A 14,387-nucleotide genomic window follows, 5' to 3' on the forward strand; every position below is an offset into this window, starting at 1 on the left:
CCCACCCCCGTCCCTCCTTTCCCCCACCCACCCCCGTCCTCCTTTTCCCCCCCAGCCCCGTCCTCCTTTTCCCCCCCCCCGCCCCCCCCCGTCCTCCTTTTCCCCCCCCAGCCCCGTCCTCCTTTTTTCCCCCCCAGCCCCGTCCTCCTTTTTCCCCCCCAGCCCGCCGTCCTCCTTTTTCCCCCCCCCAGCCCCGTCCTCCTTTTCCCCCCCCCAGCCCCGTCCTCCTTTCCCCCCCCCCCAGCCCCGTCCTCCTTTCCCCCCCCCCCAGCCCCGTCCTCCTTTTCCCCCCCCAGCCCCGTCCTCCTTTTCCCCCTTTCCCCCCCCGTCCTCCTTCCCCCCCCCCAAGCCCCGTCCTCCTTCCCCCCCCAGCCCCGTCCTCCTTTTCCCCCCCCCCAGCCCCGTCCTCCTTTTCCCCCCCCCAGCCCCGTCCTCCTTTTTCCCCCCCCAGGCCCCGTCCTCCTTTTCCCCCTTTCCCCCCCCGTCCTCCTTTTCCCCCCCCCAGCCCCGTCCTCCTTTCCCCCCCCCCAGCCCCGTCCCTCCTTTCCCCCCCCCAGCCCCGTCCTCCTTTCCCCCCCCCCAGCCCCGTCCTCCTTTCCCCCCCCCAGCCCCGTCCTCCTTTTCCCACCCCCACCCCGTCCTCCTTTCCACCCCGCCCCCTTTCCCCCCCCGTCCTCCTTCCCCCCCCCCAGCCCCGTCCTCCTTTCCCCCCCCCAGCCCCGTCCTCCTTTCCCCCCCCCCAGCCCCGTCCTCCTTTCCCCCCCCGCCCTCCCCCAGCCCCGGTCCTCCTTTCCCCCCCCCAGCCCCGTCCTCCCTTTCCCCCCCCCAGCCCCCCGTCCTCCTTTCCCCCCCCCAGCCCCGTCCTCTCCTTTCCCCCCCCCGCAGCCCCGTCCTCCTTTCCCCCCCCCAGCCCCGTCCTCCTTTCCCCCCCCCCAGCCCCCGTCCTCCTTTCCCCCCCCCCCCAGCCCCGTCCTCCTTTCCCCCCCCCCCCCCAGCCCCGTCCTCCTTTCCCCCCCCCAGCCCCGTCCTCCTTTCCCCCACCCAGCCCCGTCCTCCTTTCCCCCACCCCAGCCCCGTCCTCCTTTCCCCCACCCAGCCCCGTCCTCCTTTCCCCCCCCCCCGCCCCCCTTTTCCCCCCCCCCCCCGCCCCCCCCGTCCTCCTTTCCACCCCGCCCCCTTCCCCCCCGTCTCCTCCCCCACCAGCCCCGTCCTCCTTCCCCCCACCAGCCCCGTCCTCCTTTCCCCCCCCCAGCCCCGTCCTCCTTTCCCCCCCCAGCCCCGTCCTCCTTTCCCCCCCCAGCCCCGTCCTCCTTTCCCCCCCCAGCCCCGTCCTCCTTTCCCCCCCCAGCCCCGTCCTCCTTTCCCCCCGACCCCGCCTCCTCCTTTCCCCCCCCGCCCCGTCCTCCTTTCCACCCCGCCCCCTTTGCCCCCCCATCCTCCTTCCTCCCCCCCCAAGCCCCGTCCTCCTTCCTCCCCCCAGCCCCGTCCTCCTTTCCCCCCCCCGCCCTCCTCCTCCATTCCCCCCCACCCTCCTCCTCCTTCCCTCCCCACCCGCCGCCTCCTTTTCCTCCACCCTCCTCCTCCTCCTCTCCCACCCCCTCCTCCATTCCCCCACCCCCTCCTCCTTTCCCCTCCCTCCTCCTTTCCCCTCCCTCCTCTTTCCCCCCCCTCCTCCTTTTCCCCCACCCCCTCCTCCTTTTCCACCACCCCCCTCCTCCTTTTCCACCACACTCCTCCCCCTCCTTTCCCCACCACCCTCCTCCTCCTTTCCCCACCACCCTCCTCCTCCTTTTCCCCACCACCCTCCTCCTCCTTTTCGCCCCCACCCTCCTCCTTTTCCCCCCACCCTCCTCCTTTTTCCCCCCACCCTCCTCCTTTTCCCCCCACCCTCCTCCTCCTCCCCCCCCACCCCTCCTCCTCCTCCCCCCCCACCCTCCACCTCCTCCCCCCCACCCTCCTCCTCCTCCCCCCCCACCCTCCTCCTCCTTTTCCCCCACCCTCCTCCTTTACCCCCCCACCCCCTCCTCCTTTACCCCCCCGCCCCCTCTTCCTTTCCACCCCACCCCACTCTTCCTTTCCACCCCACCCACTCTTCCTTTCCCCCCCACCCCTCCTCTTTCCCCCCACCCTTCCTCCTTTCCTCCCACCCCTTCCTCCTTTCCCCCCACCCCTTCCTCCTTTCCCCCCCACCCCCTCCTCCTCCCCCCCCACCCCCTCCTCCCCCCCCCACACCCGTCCTCCTCCCCCCCCCACACCGTCCTCCTCCCCCCCCCACACCCGTCCTCCTCCCCCCCCCACACCCGTCCTCCTCCCCCCCCCACACCCGTCCTCCTCCCCCCCCCACCCCCCGCGCTCCTCCCCCCCCCCCACCCCCGTCCTCCTCCCCACCCCGTCCTCCTCCCCCCCCCGTCCTCCTCCCCCCCCCGCCCCCGTCCTCCTTCCCCCGTCCGCCTTCACCCCACCCCCGTCCGCCTTCACCCCACCCCCGTCCGCCTCACCCCCACCCCCGTCCGCCTTCACCCCACCACCCCGTCCGCCTTCCCCCCACCCCCCGTCCTCCTTTTCCCCCCCCCCACCCCCGTCCTCCTTTCTCCCCCCACCCCCGTCCTCCTTTCTCCCCCCACCCCCGTCCTCCTTTTCCCCCCCCCCAAGCCCCGTCCTCCTTTTCCCCCCCCCCCACCCCCGTCCTCCTTTCCCCCCCCCACCCCCGTCCTCCTTCCCCCCCCCCCCCCAGCCCCGTCCTCCTTCTCCCCCCCCCCCGCCCCCGTCCTCCTCCCCCCCCGCCCCCCCCGTCCTCCTCCCCCCCCCCCGCCCCCGTCCTCCTCCCCCCCGCCCCCGTCCTCCCTTCCCCCGTCCGCCTTCACCCCACCCCCGTCCGCCTTCACCCCACCCCCGTCCGCCTTCCCCCCCCACCCCCGTCCTCCTCCCCCCCCCCCCCGCCCCCGTCCTCCTTCCCCCGTCCTCCTCCCCCCCGCCCCCGTCCTCCTTCCCCCGTCCGCCTTCACCCCACCCCCGTCGGCCTTCTCCCCCCCCCACCCCCGTCCTCCTTTCCCCCCCCCACCCCCGTCCTCCTTTCCCCCCCCCCACCCCCGTCCCTCCTTTCCCCCACCCACCCCCGTCCTCCTTTCCCCCACCCACCCCCCGTCCTCCTTCCCCCCCCCCAAGCCCCGTCCTCCTTTCCCCCCCCCCCCAGCCCCGTCCTCCTTCCCCCCCCCCCGCCCTCCTCCTCCCCCCCCCCCACCCCCGCCCTCCTTCTCCCCCCCCCCACCCCCGCCCTCCTTCTCCCCCCCCCCCCCACCCCCGTCCTCCTTCCCCCGTCCACCTTCCCCACTCCCCTTCCCCCACCCCCGTCCGCCTTCCCCCCCACCCCCGTCCGCCTTCCCCCCCACCCCCGTCCGCCTTCCCCCCCCACCCCCGTCCGCCCTTCCCCCCCACCCCGTCCGCCTTCCCCCCACCCCCGTCCGCCTTCCCCCCCCCCCCACCCCCGTCCTCCTTTTCCCCCCCACCCCCGTCCTCCTTTCCCCCCCCCCACCCCGTCCTCCTTTCCCCCCCCCCACCCCGTCCTCCTTTCCACCCCGCCCCCTTTCCCCCCCGTCCTCCTTTCCCCCCCCCACCCCCGTCCTCCTTTCCCCCCCCACCCCCCGTCCTCCTTTCCCCCCCCCACCCCCGTCCTCCTTTCCCCCCCACCCCCGTCCTCCTTTCCCCCCACCCCCGTCCTCCTTTCCCCCCACCCCCTCCTCCTTTCCCCCCACCCCCTCCTCCTTTCCCCCCACCCCCTCCTCCTTTCCCCCCCACCCCCTCCTCCTTTCCCCCCATCCCCTCCTCCTCCCCCCCCCCACCCCCTCCCCCCACCCACCCCCGTCCTCCTTTCCCCCCCCCCAGCCCCGTCCTCCTTTTCCCCCCCCAGCCCCGTCCTCCTTTTCCCCCCCCAGCCCCGTCCTCCTTTTTCCCCCCCCCAGCCCCGTCCTCCTTTTCCCCCCCCCAGCCCCGTCCTCCTTTTTCCCCCCCCAGCCCCGTCCTCCTTTTTCCCCCCCCAGCCCCGTCCTCCTTTTTCCCCCCCCAGCCCCGTCCTCCTTTTCCCCCCCCCCCAGCCCCGTCCTCCTTTTCCCCCCCCCCAGCCCCGTCCTCCTTTTCCCCCCCCCAGCCCCGTCCTCCTTTTCCCCCCCCCCAGCCCCCGCCCCGTCCTCCTTTTCCCCCCCCCCAGCCCCGTCCTCCTTTTTCCCCCCCCCAGCCCCGTCCTCCTTTTTCCCCCCCCCCAGCCCCGTCCTCCTTTTTCCCCCCCCCAGCCCCGTCCTCCTTCCCCCCCAGAGCCCCGTCCTCTTCCCCCCCCCAAGCCCCGTCCTCCTTCCCCCCCCAAGCCCCGTCCTCCTTTTCCCCCCCCACCCCGTCCTCCTTTCCCCCCCCACCCCGTCCTCCTTTTCCCCCCCCCCCACCCCGTCCTCCTTTCCACCCCGCCCCCTTTCCCCCCCGTCCTCCTTTCCCCCACCCAGCCCCGTCCTCCTTTTCCCCCCCCACCCCGTCCTCCTTTCCCCCCCCCCACCCCGTCCTCCTTTCCACCCCGCCCCCCTTCCCCCCCCGTCCTCCTTCCCCCCCCAAGCCCCGTCCTCCCTTCCCCCCCCAAGCCCCGTCCTCCTTCCCCCCCCAAGCCCCGTCCTCCTTTCCCCCCCAAGCCCCGTCCTCCTTTCCCCCCCCCAGCCCCCGTCCTCCTTTCCCCCCCCCAGCCCCGTCCTCCTTTCCCCCCCCCCAGCCCCGTCCTCCTTTCCACCCCGCCCCCTTTGCCCCCCCCATCCTCCTTCCCCCCCCAAGCCCCGTCCTCCTTCCTCCCCCCCAGCCCCGTCCTCCTTTCCCCCCCCGCCCTCCTCCTCCATTCCTCCCCACCCTCCTCCTCCTTCCCTCCCCACCCTCCTCCTCCTTCCCTCCCCACCCTCCTCCTCCTTCCCTCCCCACCCTCCTCCTCCTTCCCTCCCCACCCGCCGCCTCCTTCCCTCCCCACCCGCCGCCTCCTTTTCCCTCCACCCTCCTCCTCCTCCTCTCCCACCCCCTCCTCCATTCACCCCACCCCCTCCTCCATTCCCCCCACCCCCTCCTCCATTCCCCCCACCCCCTCCTCCATTCCCCCCACCCCCTCCTCCATTCCCCCCACCCCCTCCTCCTTTCCCCCCCTCCCTCCTCCTTTCCCCCCCCTCCCTCCTCCTTTCCCCCCCTCCCTCCTCCTTTCCCCCCCTCCCTCCTCCTTCCCCCCCCCTCCTCCTCCTTCCCCCCCCCTCCCTCCTCCTTCCCCCCCCCTCCCTCCTCCTTTCCCCCCCCTCCCTCCTCCTTTCCCCCCCCACCCTCCTCCTTTTCCCCCCACCCTCCTCCTTTTCCCCCCCCACCCTCCTCCTCCTCCCCCCCCACCCTCCTCCTCCTCCCCCCCCCACCCTCCTCCTCCTCCCCCCCCACCCTCCTCCTCCTCCCCCCCCCCCACCACTCCTCCCCCCCCCACCACCCTCCTCCTCCCCCCCCCACCCTCCTCCTACCCCCCCACCCTCCTCCACCTCCCCCCCCCCACCCTCCTCCTCCTCCCCCCCCCCACCCCCTCCTCCTCCCCCCCCCATCCCCTCCTCCTTTTTCCCCCCCCCATCCCCTCCTCCATTTCCCCCCCATCCCTCCTCCTTTTCCCCCCCCCATCCCCTCCTCCTTTTTCCCCCCCAACCCCTCCTCCTTTTCCCCCCCCCATCCCCCTCCTTTTCCCCCCCACCCCCTCCTTTCCCCCCCCCACCCCCCTCCTTTTCCCCCCCCATCCCCCTCCTTTTCCCCCCCCATCCCCCTCCTTTTCCCCCCCCCAACCCCCCTCCTTTTCCCCCCCCAACCCCCTCCTTTTCCCCCCCCATCCCCCTCCTAATCCCCCACCCCCTCCCCCTTTCACCCCTCCCCCTTTCACCCCACCCCCCTTTCAACCCCTCCCCCTTTCAACCCCCACCCCCTTTCACCCCACCCCCTCCTCCTTTACCCCCCCACCCCCTCCTCCTTACCCCCCCACCCCTCCTCCTTAACCCCCCCCACCCCCTCCTCCTTTACCCCCCCACCCCCTCCTCCTTTACCCCCCCCACCCCCTCCTCCTTTACCCCCCCCACCCCCTCTTCCTTTTCCACCCCCACCCCCTCTTCCTTTTCCCCCCCACCCCCTCTTCCTTTCCCCCCCACCCATCCTCCATTCCCCCCACCCTCCTCCTTTCCTCCCACCCCTTCCTCCTTTCCCCCCCACCCCCTTCCTCCTTTCCCCCCCACCCCTTCCTCCTTTCCCCCCCACCCCTTCCTCCTTCCCCCCACCCCTTCCTCCTTCCCCCCCCACCCCTTCCTCCTTCCCCCCCACCCCTCCTCCTTCCCCCCCCACCCCCTCCTCCTTCCCCCCCCACCCCCCTCCTCCTTCCCCCCCACCCCCTCCTCCTTCACCCCCCACCCCCTCCTCCTTCACCCCCCCACCCCCTCCTCCTTCACCCCCCACCCCCTCCTCCTTCACCCCCCACCCCCTCCTCCTTCACCCCCCCCTCCTCCTCCTTCCCCCCCCCCACCCCTCCTCCTCCTCCCCCCCCCACCCCCCTCCTCCTCCTCCCCCCCCACCCTCCTCCTCCTCCCCCCCCACCCTCCTCCTCCTCCCCCCCCACCCTCCTCCTCCTCCACCCTCCTCCTCCTCCCCCCCCACCCTCCTCCTCCTCTCCCCCCCCCCCTCCTCCTCCTCTCCCCCCCACCCTCCTCCTCCTCTCCCCCCCACCCTCCTCCTCCTCTCCCCCCCCACCCTCCTCCTCCTCTCCCCCCCCCACCCTCCTCCTCCTCTCCCCCCCCACCCTCCTCCTCCTCTCCCCCCCCACCTCCTTCCTCCTCTCCCCCCCACCCTCCTCTCCTCTACCCCCCACCCTCCTCCTCTGACCCCCCACCCTCCTCCTCTGACCCCCCACCCTCCTCCTCCCCCTCCTTTTCCCCCACCCCCTCCCCTTTCACCCCCACCCCCTCCCCCTTCACCCCTTCCCCCCCTTTCACCCCTCCCCCTTTCACCCCTCCCCCTTTCACCCCTCCCCCTTTCACCCCTCCCCCTCCTCCTTTCCCCCCACCCCCTCCTCCTTTCCCCCCCGTCCCCCTCCTCCTCCCCCCCCCCACCCCCTCACCCACCCACCCCCGTCCTCCTTTCCCCCCCCCGACCCCCGTCTTCCTTCCCCCCCCCCACCCCGTCTTCCTTCCCCCCCCCACCCCGTCTTCCTTCCCCCCCCCACCCCGTCTTCCTTCCCCACCCCCACCCCGTCCTCCTTCCACCCCGTCCTCCTTCCACCCCCGTCCTCCTTCCACCCCCGTCCTCCTTCCACCCCCCCAGCTTCCTCCCCCTCCCCCCCCCCAGCTTCCTCCCCCTCCCCCCCCCAGCTTCCTCCCCCTCCCCCCCCCCAGCTTCCTCCCCCTCCCCCCCCCCAGCTTCCTTCCCCCTCCCCCCCCCAGCTTCCTCCCCCTCCCCCCCCCCAGCTTCCTCCCCCTCCCCCCCCCCCAGCTTCCTCCCCCTCCCCCCCAGCTTCCTCCCCCTCCCCCCCCAGCTTCCTCCCCCTCCCCCCCCAGCTTCCTCCCCCTCCCCCCCCCAGCTTCCTCCCCCTCCCCCCCCCCAGCTTCCTCCCCCTCCACCCCCCCCAGCTTCCTCCCCCTCCCCCCCCCCAGCTTCCTCCCCCTCCCCCCCCCAGCTTCCTCCCCCTCCCCCCCCCAGCTTCCTCCCCCTCCCCCCCAGCTTCCTCCCCCTCCCCCCCCCAGCTTCCTCCCCCTCCCCCCCCCAGCTTCCTCCCCTCCCCCCCCCAGCTTCCTCCCCCTCCCCCCCCCCCTCTCCTCCCCCTCCCCCCCCAGCTTCCTTCCCCTCCCCCCCCCCAGCTTCCCCCCCTTCCCCCCCCCCTCCCCCCCTTCCTCCCCCCCCCTCCCCCCCTCCCCCCCCTTCCTCCCCCCCCTCCCCCCCTCCCCCCCTCCCCCCCCTTCCTCCCCCCCCCCTCCCCCCCTCCCCCCCCTCCCCCCCCCTCCCCCCCCTCCCCCCCTCCCCCCCCCTTCCCCCCCCTTCCCCCCCCTTCCGCCCCCTTCCCCCCCTCCCCCCCCCACCCTCTCCTCCTCTCCCCCACACCCTCCTCCTCCTCTCCCCCACACCCTCCTCCACCTCCTCCTCTCCCCCACACCCTCCCACCTCCTCCTCCCCCCCCACCCTCCTCCTCCCTCTCCCCCCCACCCCCTCCTCCTCCCCCCCACCCTCCTCCTCCTCTCCCCCCCACCCTCCTCCTCCTCTCCCCCCCCACCCTCCACCTCCTCTCCCCCCCACCCACCTCCTCCTCCCCCCCACCCTCCTCCTCCTCTCCCCCACCCACCTCCTCCTCTCCCCCACCCCCCACCTCCTCCTCTCCCCCACCCTCCTCCTCCTCCACCCCCCACCCTCCTCTCCTCCTCACTCCCCCACCCTCCTCCTCCTCCACCTCCACCTCCACCCTCCTCCCCCTCCCACCTCCACCCCCTCCTCCTCCTCCTCACCCCCACCCACCTCCTCCTCCTCTCCCCCACCCCCTCCTCCTCCTCTCCCCCACCCCCTCCTCCACCACCTCTCCCCCACCCTCCTCCTCCTCCTCTCCCCCCACCACCTCCTCCTCCTCTCACCCCCCACCCTCCTCCTCCCCTCTCCCCCACCCACCTCCTCCTCCTCTCCCCCACCCTCCTCCTCCTCCTCCCCCCCACCCTCCTCCTCCTCCCCCCCACCCTCCTCCTCCTCCTCCCCCCCACCCTCCTCCTCCTCCTCCTCCCCCCCACCCTCCTCCTCCCTCCTCCTCCTCCTCCTCTCACCCACACCCTCCTCCTCCTCCTCCTCCTCCTCTCCCCCACCCTCCTCCTCCTCCTCCTCCTCCTCTCCCCCACCCTCCTCCTCCTCCTCTCCCCCACCCTCCTCCTCCTCCTCCTCCTCCACCCTCCTCCTCCTCCTCCTCTCCCCCACCCTCCTCCTCCTCCTCTCCCCCACCCTCCACCTCCTCCTCTCCCCCACCCTCCTCCTCCTCCTCTCCCCCACCCTCCTCCTCCTCCTCTCCCCCACCCTCCTCCTCCTCCTCTCCCCCACCCTCCTCCTCCTCCACTCCCCCACCCTCCCCTCCTCCTCCTCCTCTCCCCCATCCTCCTCCTCCTCCTCCTCTCCCCCACCCTCCTCCACCTCCACCTCTCCCCCACCCTCCTCCTCCTCCTCCTCTCCCACACCCTCCTCCTCCTCCCCCACACCCTCCTCCTCCTCCCCCACACCCTCCTCCTCCTCCTCCTCCTCCTCCTCCTCCTCTCCACCTCTCCCACACCCTCCTCCTCCTCCTCCCCTCCCTCCCACACCCTCCTCCTCCTCCTCCACCTCTCCCACACCCTCCTCCTCCTCCACCCCCACACCCTCCTCCTCCTCCCTCCCACCACCCTCCTCCTCCTCCTCCACCTCTCCCACACCCTCCTCCTCCTCCCCCACCCACACCCTCCTCCTCCTCCTCCCCCACACCCTCCTCCTCCTCCTCCTCCACCTCCCCACACCCCCACCACCTCCTCTCCACACCCTCCTCCACCTCCTCCTCCTCTCCCACACCACCCCCTCCTCCCCCACACCCTCCTCCTCCTCCTCCACCTCTCCCCCACCCCCACCTCCTCCTCCTCCTCCTCCCCCCATCCTCCCTCCTCCTCCTCTCCCCCACCCTCCACCTCCTCCTCCTCTCCCCCACCCTCCCTCCTCCTCCTCCCCCACACCCCTCCACCACCCCCACACCCTCCTCCCTCCTCCCCCACACCCTCCTCCTCCTCCTCCTCCTCCTCCTCCTCCTCCTCCTCTCTCCCACACCCTCCTCCTCCACCTCCTCCTCCTCTCCCACACCCCTCCCCTCCTCCTCCTCCTCTCCACACCCCCTCCTCCTCCTCTCCCACACCCTCCTCCTCCTCCCTCTCCCACACCCTCCTCCACCTCCTCCTCCTCTCCCACACCCTCCACCTCCTCCTCCTCTCCCACACCCTCCTCCTCCTCCTCCCCCACACACCCTCCTCCTCCTCCTCCTCCTCCTCCCCCACACCCTCCTCCTCCTCCCTCTCCCACACCCTCCTCCTCCTCCTCCTCCTCTCCCACACCCCTCCTCCTCCCCCACACCCTCCTCCTCCTCCTCCTCCTCTCCCACACCCTCCTCCTCCTCCTCCTCCTCTCCCACACCCTCCTCCTCCTCCTCCTCCTCCTCCTCCTCCTCCTCCTCCTCCTCCTCCTCCTCCTCCTCCTCTCCCACACCCTCCTCCTCCTCCTCCTCCTCCTCCTCACCCTCCTCACCCTCCTCCTCCTCCTCCTCCTCCTCACCCTCCTCCTCACCCTCCTCACCCTCCTCCTCCTCCTCCTCCTCCTCCTCTCCCACGTCCTCCTCGTCCTCCTCGTCCTCCTCGTCCTCCTCGTCCTCCTCGTCCTCCTCGTCCTCCTCGTCCTCCTCCTCGTCCTCCTCGTCCTCCTCGTCCTCCTCGTCCTCCTCGTCCTCCTCCTCCTCCTCCTCCTCCTCCTCCTCCTCCTCCTCGTCCTCCTCTCCCACACCCTCCTCCCTCCTCCACCTCACTCCTCCTCCTCCTCCTCCTCCTCCTCCTCACCTCCTCCTCCTCTCCCACACCCTCCTCCTCCTCCTCCTCCACCTCCTCCTCCTCCTCCTCCTCCTCCTCCTCCTCCTCTCCCCCACCCCCTCCTCCTCCTCCTCCTCCTCCTCCTCCTCCTCCTCTCTCCACATCCTCCTCCTCCTCCTCCTCTCCCACACCCTCCTCCTCCACCTCCTTTCCCCTGACACTCCTCCTCCTCCTCCCTCCCTCCCCCCTCCGTGTAACCCCCCTCCCCCTCCGTGTACCCCCCTCCCAGCCCCCCTCCCACCGCCTCCCTCTCCCCCACCCACCGCCTCCCCCTCCCCCACACCCCCCTCCCATCCCCCCCCTACCCCCCCACCCATCCCCCACCCACCCCCTCCCCCTCCCTCCCCCCCACCCCCCCCTCCCCACTCCCACCCCCCACCCCCACCCCACCCCACCCCCCTCCCCCTCCCCCCTCCCCCCACCCCACTCCCCACCCCACTCCCCCTCACCCCCTCCCCCTCCCCCTCCCCCCCCCCTCCCCCCCCTCACCCCCTCCCCCTCCCCCCTCCCCCCTCCCCCTACCCCCCTCCCCCCCCACCCCCCCCCCCCCCCCCCACCCCCCCACCCCCCCCCCACCCCCACCCCCACCCCCACCCCCCTCCCCCGCCCCCACCCCACACCCCTCCCCCTCCCCCCCTCCCCCCTCCCCACACCACACCCCCCCACCCCCCACCCACCCACCCCCCACCCCCCCCCCCCCTCCCCCCCTCCCTCCACCCCCCCCCCCACACCCCCCACCCCCTCCCCCCCCCCACCCCCCCCCCCACCCACACCCCCCTCTCCCCCCCTCCTACCCCCCCCTCCCCCCCTCTCCCCCCCCATCCCCCCCTCTCCCGACCCCTCTCCCCCCCTCTCCCTCTCCCCTCCCTCTCCCCCCCCTCCCTCACCCACCCACACCCCCCAACCCCCCACCACCCACCCTCCCCCCCCCCCCCCCACCCCCACCCCCCACCCCCACCCCCACCCCCCCACCCCCTCCCCCCACCCCCTCCCCCCACCCCCTCCCCCCACCCCTCCCCCCCACCCCCCCCCACTCCCCCCCACCCCCCCCCCTCCCCCCCCCCCCACCCCCCCCCCCCCCCCCCTCCCCCCCCCACCCCCCCCCACTCCCCCCCTCACCCCCCCCACCCCCCTCCCCCACCCACTCCCTCCCTCTCCCCCCCTCCCTCTCCCTCCCTCTCCCCCCTCCCCTCCCTCCCTCTCCCCCTCCCACTCCCACCCACTCCCCCCTCCCACCCCCACCCTCCTCCTACTCCCTCCTCCTACTCCTCCCTCTCCCCCCTCCCTCTGTCCCCCCCCTCCCTCTTTCCCCCCCTCCCTCTTCCCCCCCCTCCTCTTTCCCCCCCCTCCCTCCTCTTTCCCCCCCTCCCTCTTTCCCCCCCTCCCTCTTTTCCCCCCCTCCCTCTTTTCCCCCCCCTCCCTCTTTTCCCCCCCTCCCTCTTTTCCCCCCCTCCCTCTTTTCCCCCCCTCCCTCTTTTCCCCCCTCCCTCTTTTCCCCCCCCTTCCCCCTCTTTTCCCCCCTCCCTCTTTTCCCCCCCTCCCTCTTTTCCCCCCCTCCCTCTTTTCCCCCCTCCCTCCCCTCCCTTTTCCCCCCCTCCCTCTTTCCCCCCTCCCTCTTTCCCCCCCTCCCTCTCTCCCCCTCCCTCCTCCCCCTCCTCTCTCCCCCTCCCTCTTCCCCCCCTCCCTCTTCCCCCCCTCCCTCTTCCCCCCCTCCCTCTTCCCCCCCTCCCTCTTCCCCCCCTCCCTCTTCCCCCCCTCCCTCTTTCCCCCCCCTCCCACCTCCCCCCCTCTCTCTCCCCCCCCCCTCTCTCTCCCCCCCCCTCTCTCTCCCCCCCCCTCTCTCTCCCCCCCCCCTCTCTCTCTCCCCCCCCCCTCTCTCTCACCCCCCCTCTCTCTCTCCCCCCCCCTCTCTCTCTCCCCCCCCTCTCTCTCTCCCCCCCCTCTCTCTCCTCCCCCCCTCTCTCTCTCCCCCCCCCTCTCTCTCTCCCCCCCCCTCTCTCTCTCCCCCCCCCCCTCTCTCTCTCCCCCCCCCCTCTCTCTCTCCCCCCCCCCTCTCTCTCTCCCCCCCCCCTCTCTCTCTCCCCCCCCCTCTCTCTCTCCCCCCCCTCTCTCTCTCCCCCCCCCTCTCTCTCTCCCCCCCTCTCTCTCTCCCCCCCTCTCTCTCTCCCCCCCCTCTCTCTCTCCCTCCCCCTCTCTCTCTCCCTCCCCCTCTCTCTCTCCCCCCCCTCTCTCTCTCCCCCCCTCTCTCTCTCCCCCCCCTCTCTCTCTCCCCCCCTCTCTCTCTCTCTCTCTCTTTTTCTCTCTCTCTCTCTTTTTCTCTCTCTCTCTCTCTCTCTCTCTCTCTCTCCCTCCCTCCCTCCCTCCCTCCCTCCCTCCCCCTCCTCCCTCCCTCTCTCTTCTCCCCCTCTCCCTCCCCCTCCCCCCTCTCCCTCCCCCTCTCTCTCGCCCCATGGTGCCATGGTCAGCTGCTCATCCTGTCCACAGTCCATTCCCTCAACCGTACAGGGAGCAAGAATCTCATACCTGTTGCAGGTGTCTGTCCGGATAGATCTGAAAAGATACTGACGTGTCTGCGTCTACCACCTCCGCTGGCACCGCGTTCCAGGCACCCACCACTCTCTATGTAGAGAACTTTCCACACATATCTCCCATAAACGTTCGTCCTCTCATTCTGAACTCATGACCCCTAGTAATTGAGTCCCCCACCCTGGGGGGAAAAAGCTTCTTGCTATCCACCCTGTCTATACCCTCATGATTTTGTAGACCTCAATCAGGTCCCCCCTAATCACCATCTTTCTCATGAAAATAATCCTAATCTACTCAACCTCTCTTCATAGCTAGCACCCTCCATACCAGGCAACATCCTGGTGAACCTCCACTGCACCCTGTCCAAAGCGTCCACGTCCTTTTGGTAATGTACACAGTACTCTAAATGTGGCTGAACCAAAGTCTCATACAACTGTACATGACCTGCCAACTCTTGTCCTCAATACCCCATCCGATGAAGGAAAGCATGCCGTATGCCTTCTTGACCACCCTAATGACCTGGCTTGCCACCTTCAGGGAACAATGGACCTGAACACCCAGATCTCTCTGTTCATCAATTTTCCCTAGGACTTTACCATTTACTGCATAGTTCTCCCTTGAATTAGATCTTCCAAAATGCATCACCTCGCATTTGCCCAGATTGAACTCCATCTGACATTTATCTGCCACACTCTCGAGTCTATTTATATTCTACTGTAATCTCTGACAGTCCCCCTCACTTTCTGCTGCTCCACCAATCTTAGTGTCATCTGCAAACTTGCTGATCAGATGACCTACACTTTCCTCCAAATCATTTACGCATATCACAAACAACAGTGGTCCCAGCACAGAACCTTGTGGAACACCACTGGTCACAGGTGTCCAATTTGAGAAAATACTTTCTACCACTACTCTCTGTCTCCTGTTGCCTAGCCCATTTTTTTTTGTGTCCGTTGAGCGAGCACACCCTCGACCCCATGCGACTTGACTTTCTCCAACAGCCTGCCATGGGGAACCTTATCAAACGCCTTACTGAAGTCCATGTAAATGACGTCTACAGCCTTTCCCTTTCAATCAACTTTGTCATGTCGTCAAAGAATTCTATAAAGTTGGTAAGACATGACCTTCCCTGCACAAAACCATGTTGCCTATCACTGATAAGCTGATGTGCTTCCAAATGGGAATAGATCCTATCCCTCAGTACCTTCTCCAGTCGCT

General features: G+C 71.0%; 2 protein-coding genes and 1 pseudogene across 4 annotated transcripts in view; all 3 read left to right on the forward strand.

The window, feature by feature from the left end:
• Nucleotides 1-14,387, forward strand: part of LOC132207718 (dystrophin-related protein 2-like) — a 93,895-nt gene that overhangs the window by 67,341 nt on the left and 12,167 nt on the right. The window lies entirely within an intron of this gene.
• Nucleotides 1,903-2,228, forward strand: LOC132207717 (uncharacterized proline-rich protein-like; the record flags this gene model as incomplete). The annotated part of the gene is made up of 2 exons (XM_059643612.1): nucleotides 1,903-1,965; nucleotides 2,184-2,228. Coding segments are annotated over 2 exons (108 nt in total), but the record flags the coding sequence as incomplete, so codon positions are not given.
• On the forward strand, nucleotides 5,023-9,709 carry LOC132207716 (basic proline-rich protein-like; annotated as a pseudogene).

Source organism: Stegostoma tigrinum, unplaced genomic scaffold, assembly GCF_030684315.1.
Source record: "Stegostoma tigrinum isolate sSteTig4 unplaced genomic scaffold, sSteTig4.hap1 scaffold_133, whole genome shotgun sequence".
Lineage (NCBI taxonomy): Eukaryota > Metazoa > Chordata > Chondrichthyes > Orectolobiformes > Stegostomatidae > Stegostoma > Stegostoma tigrinum.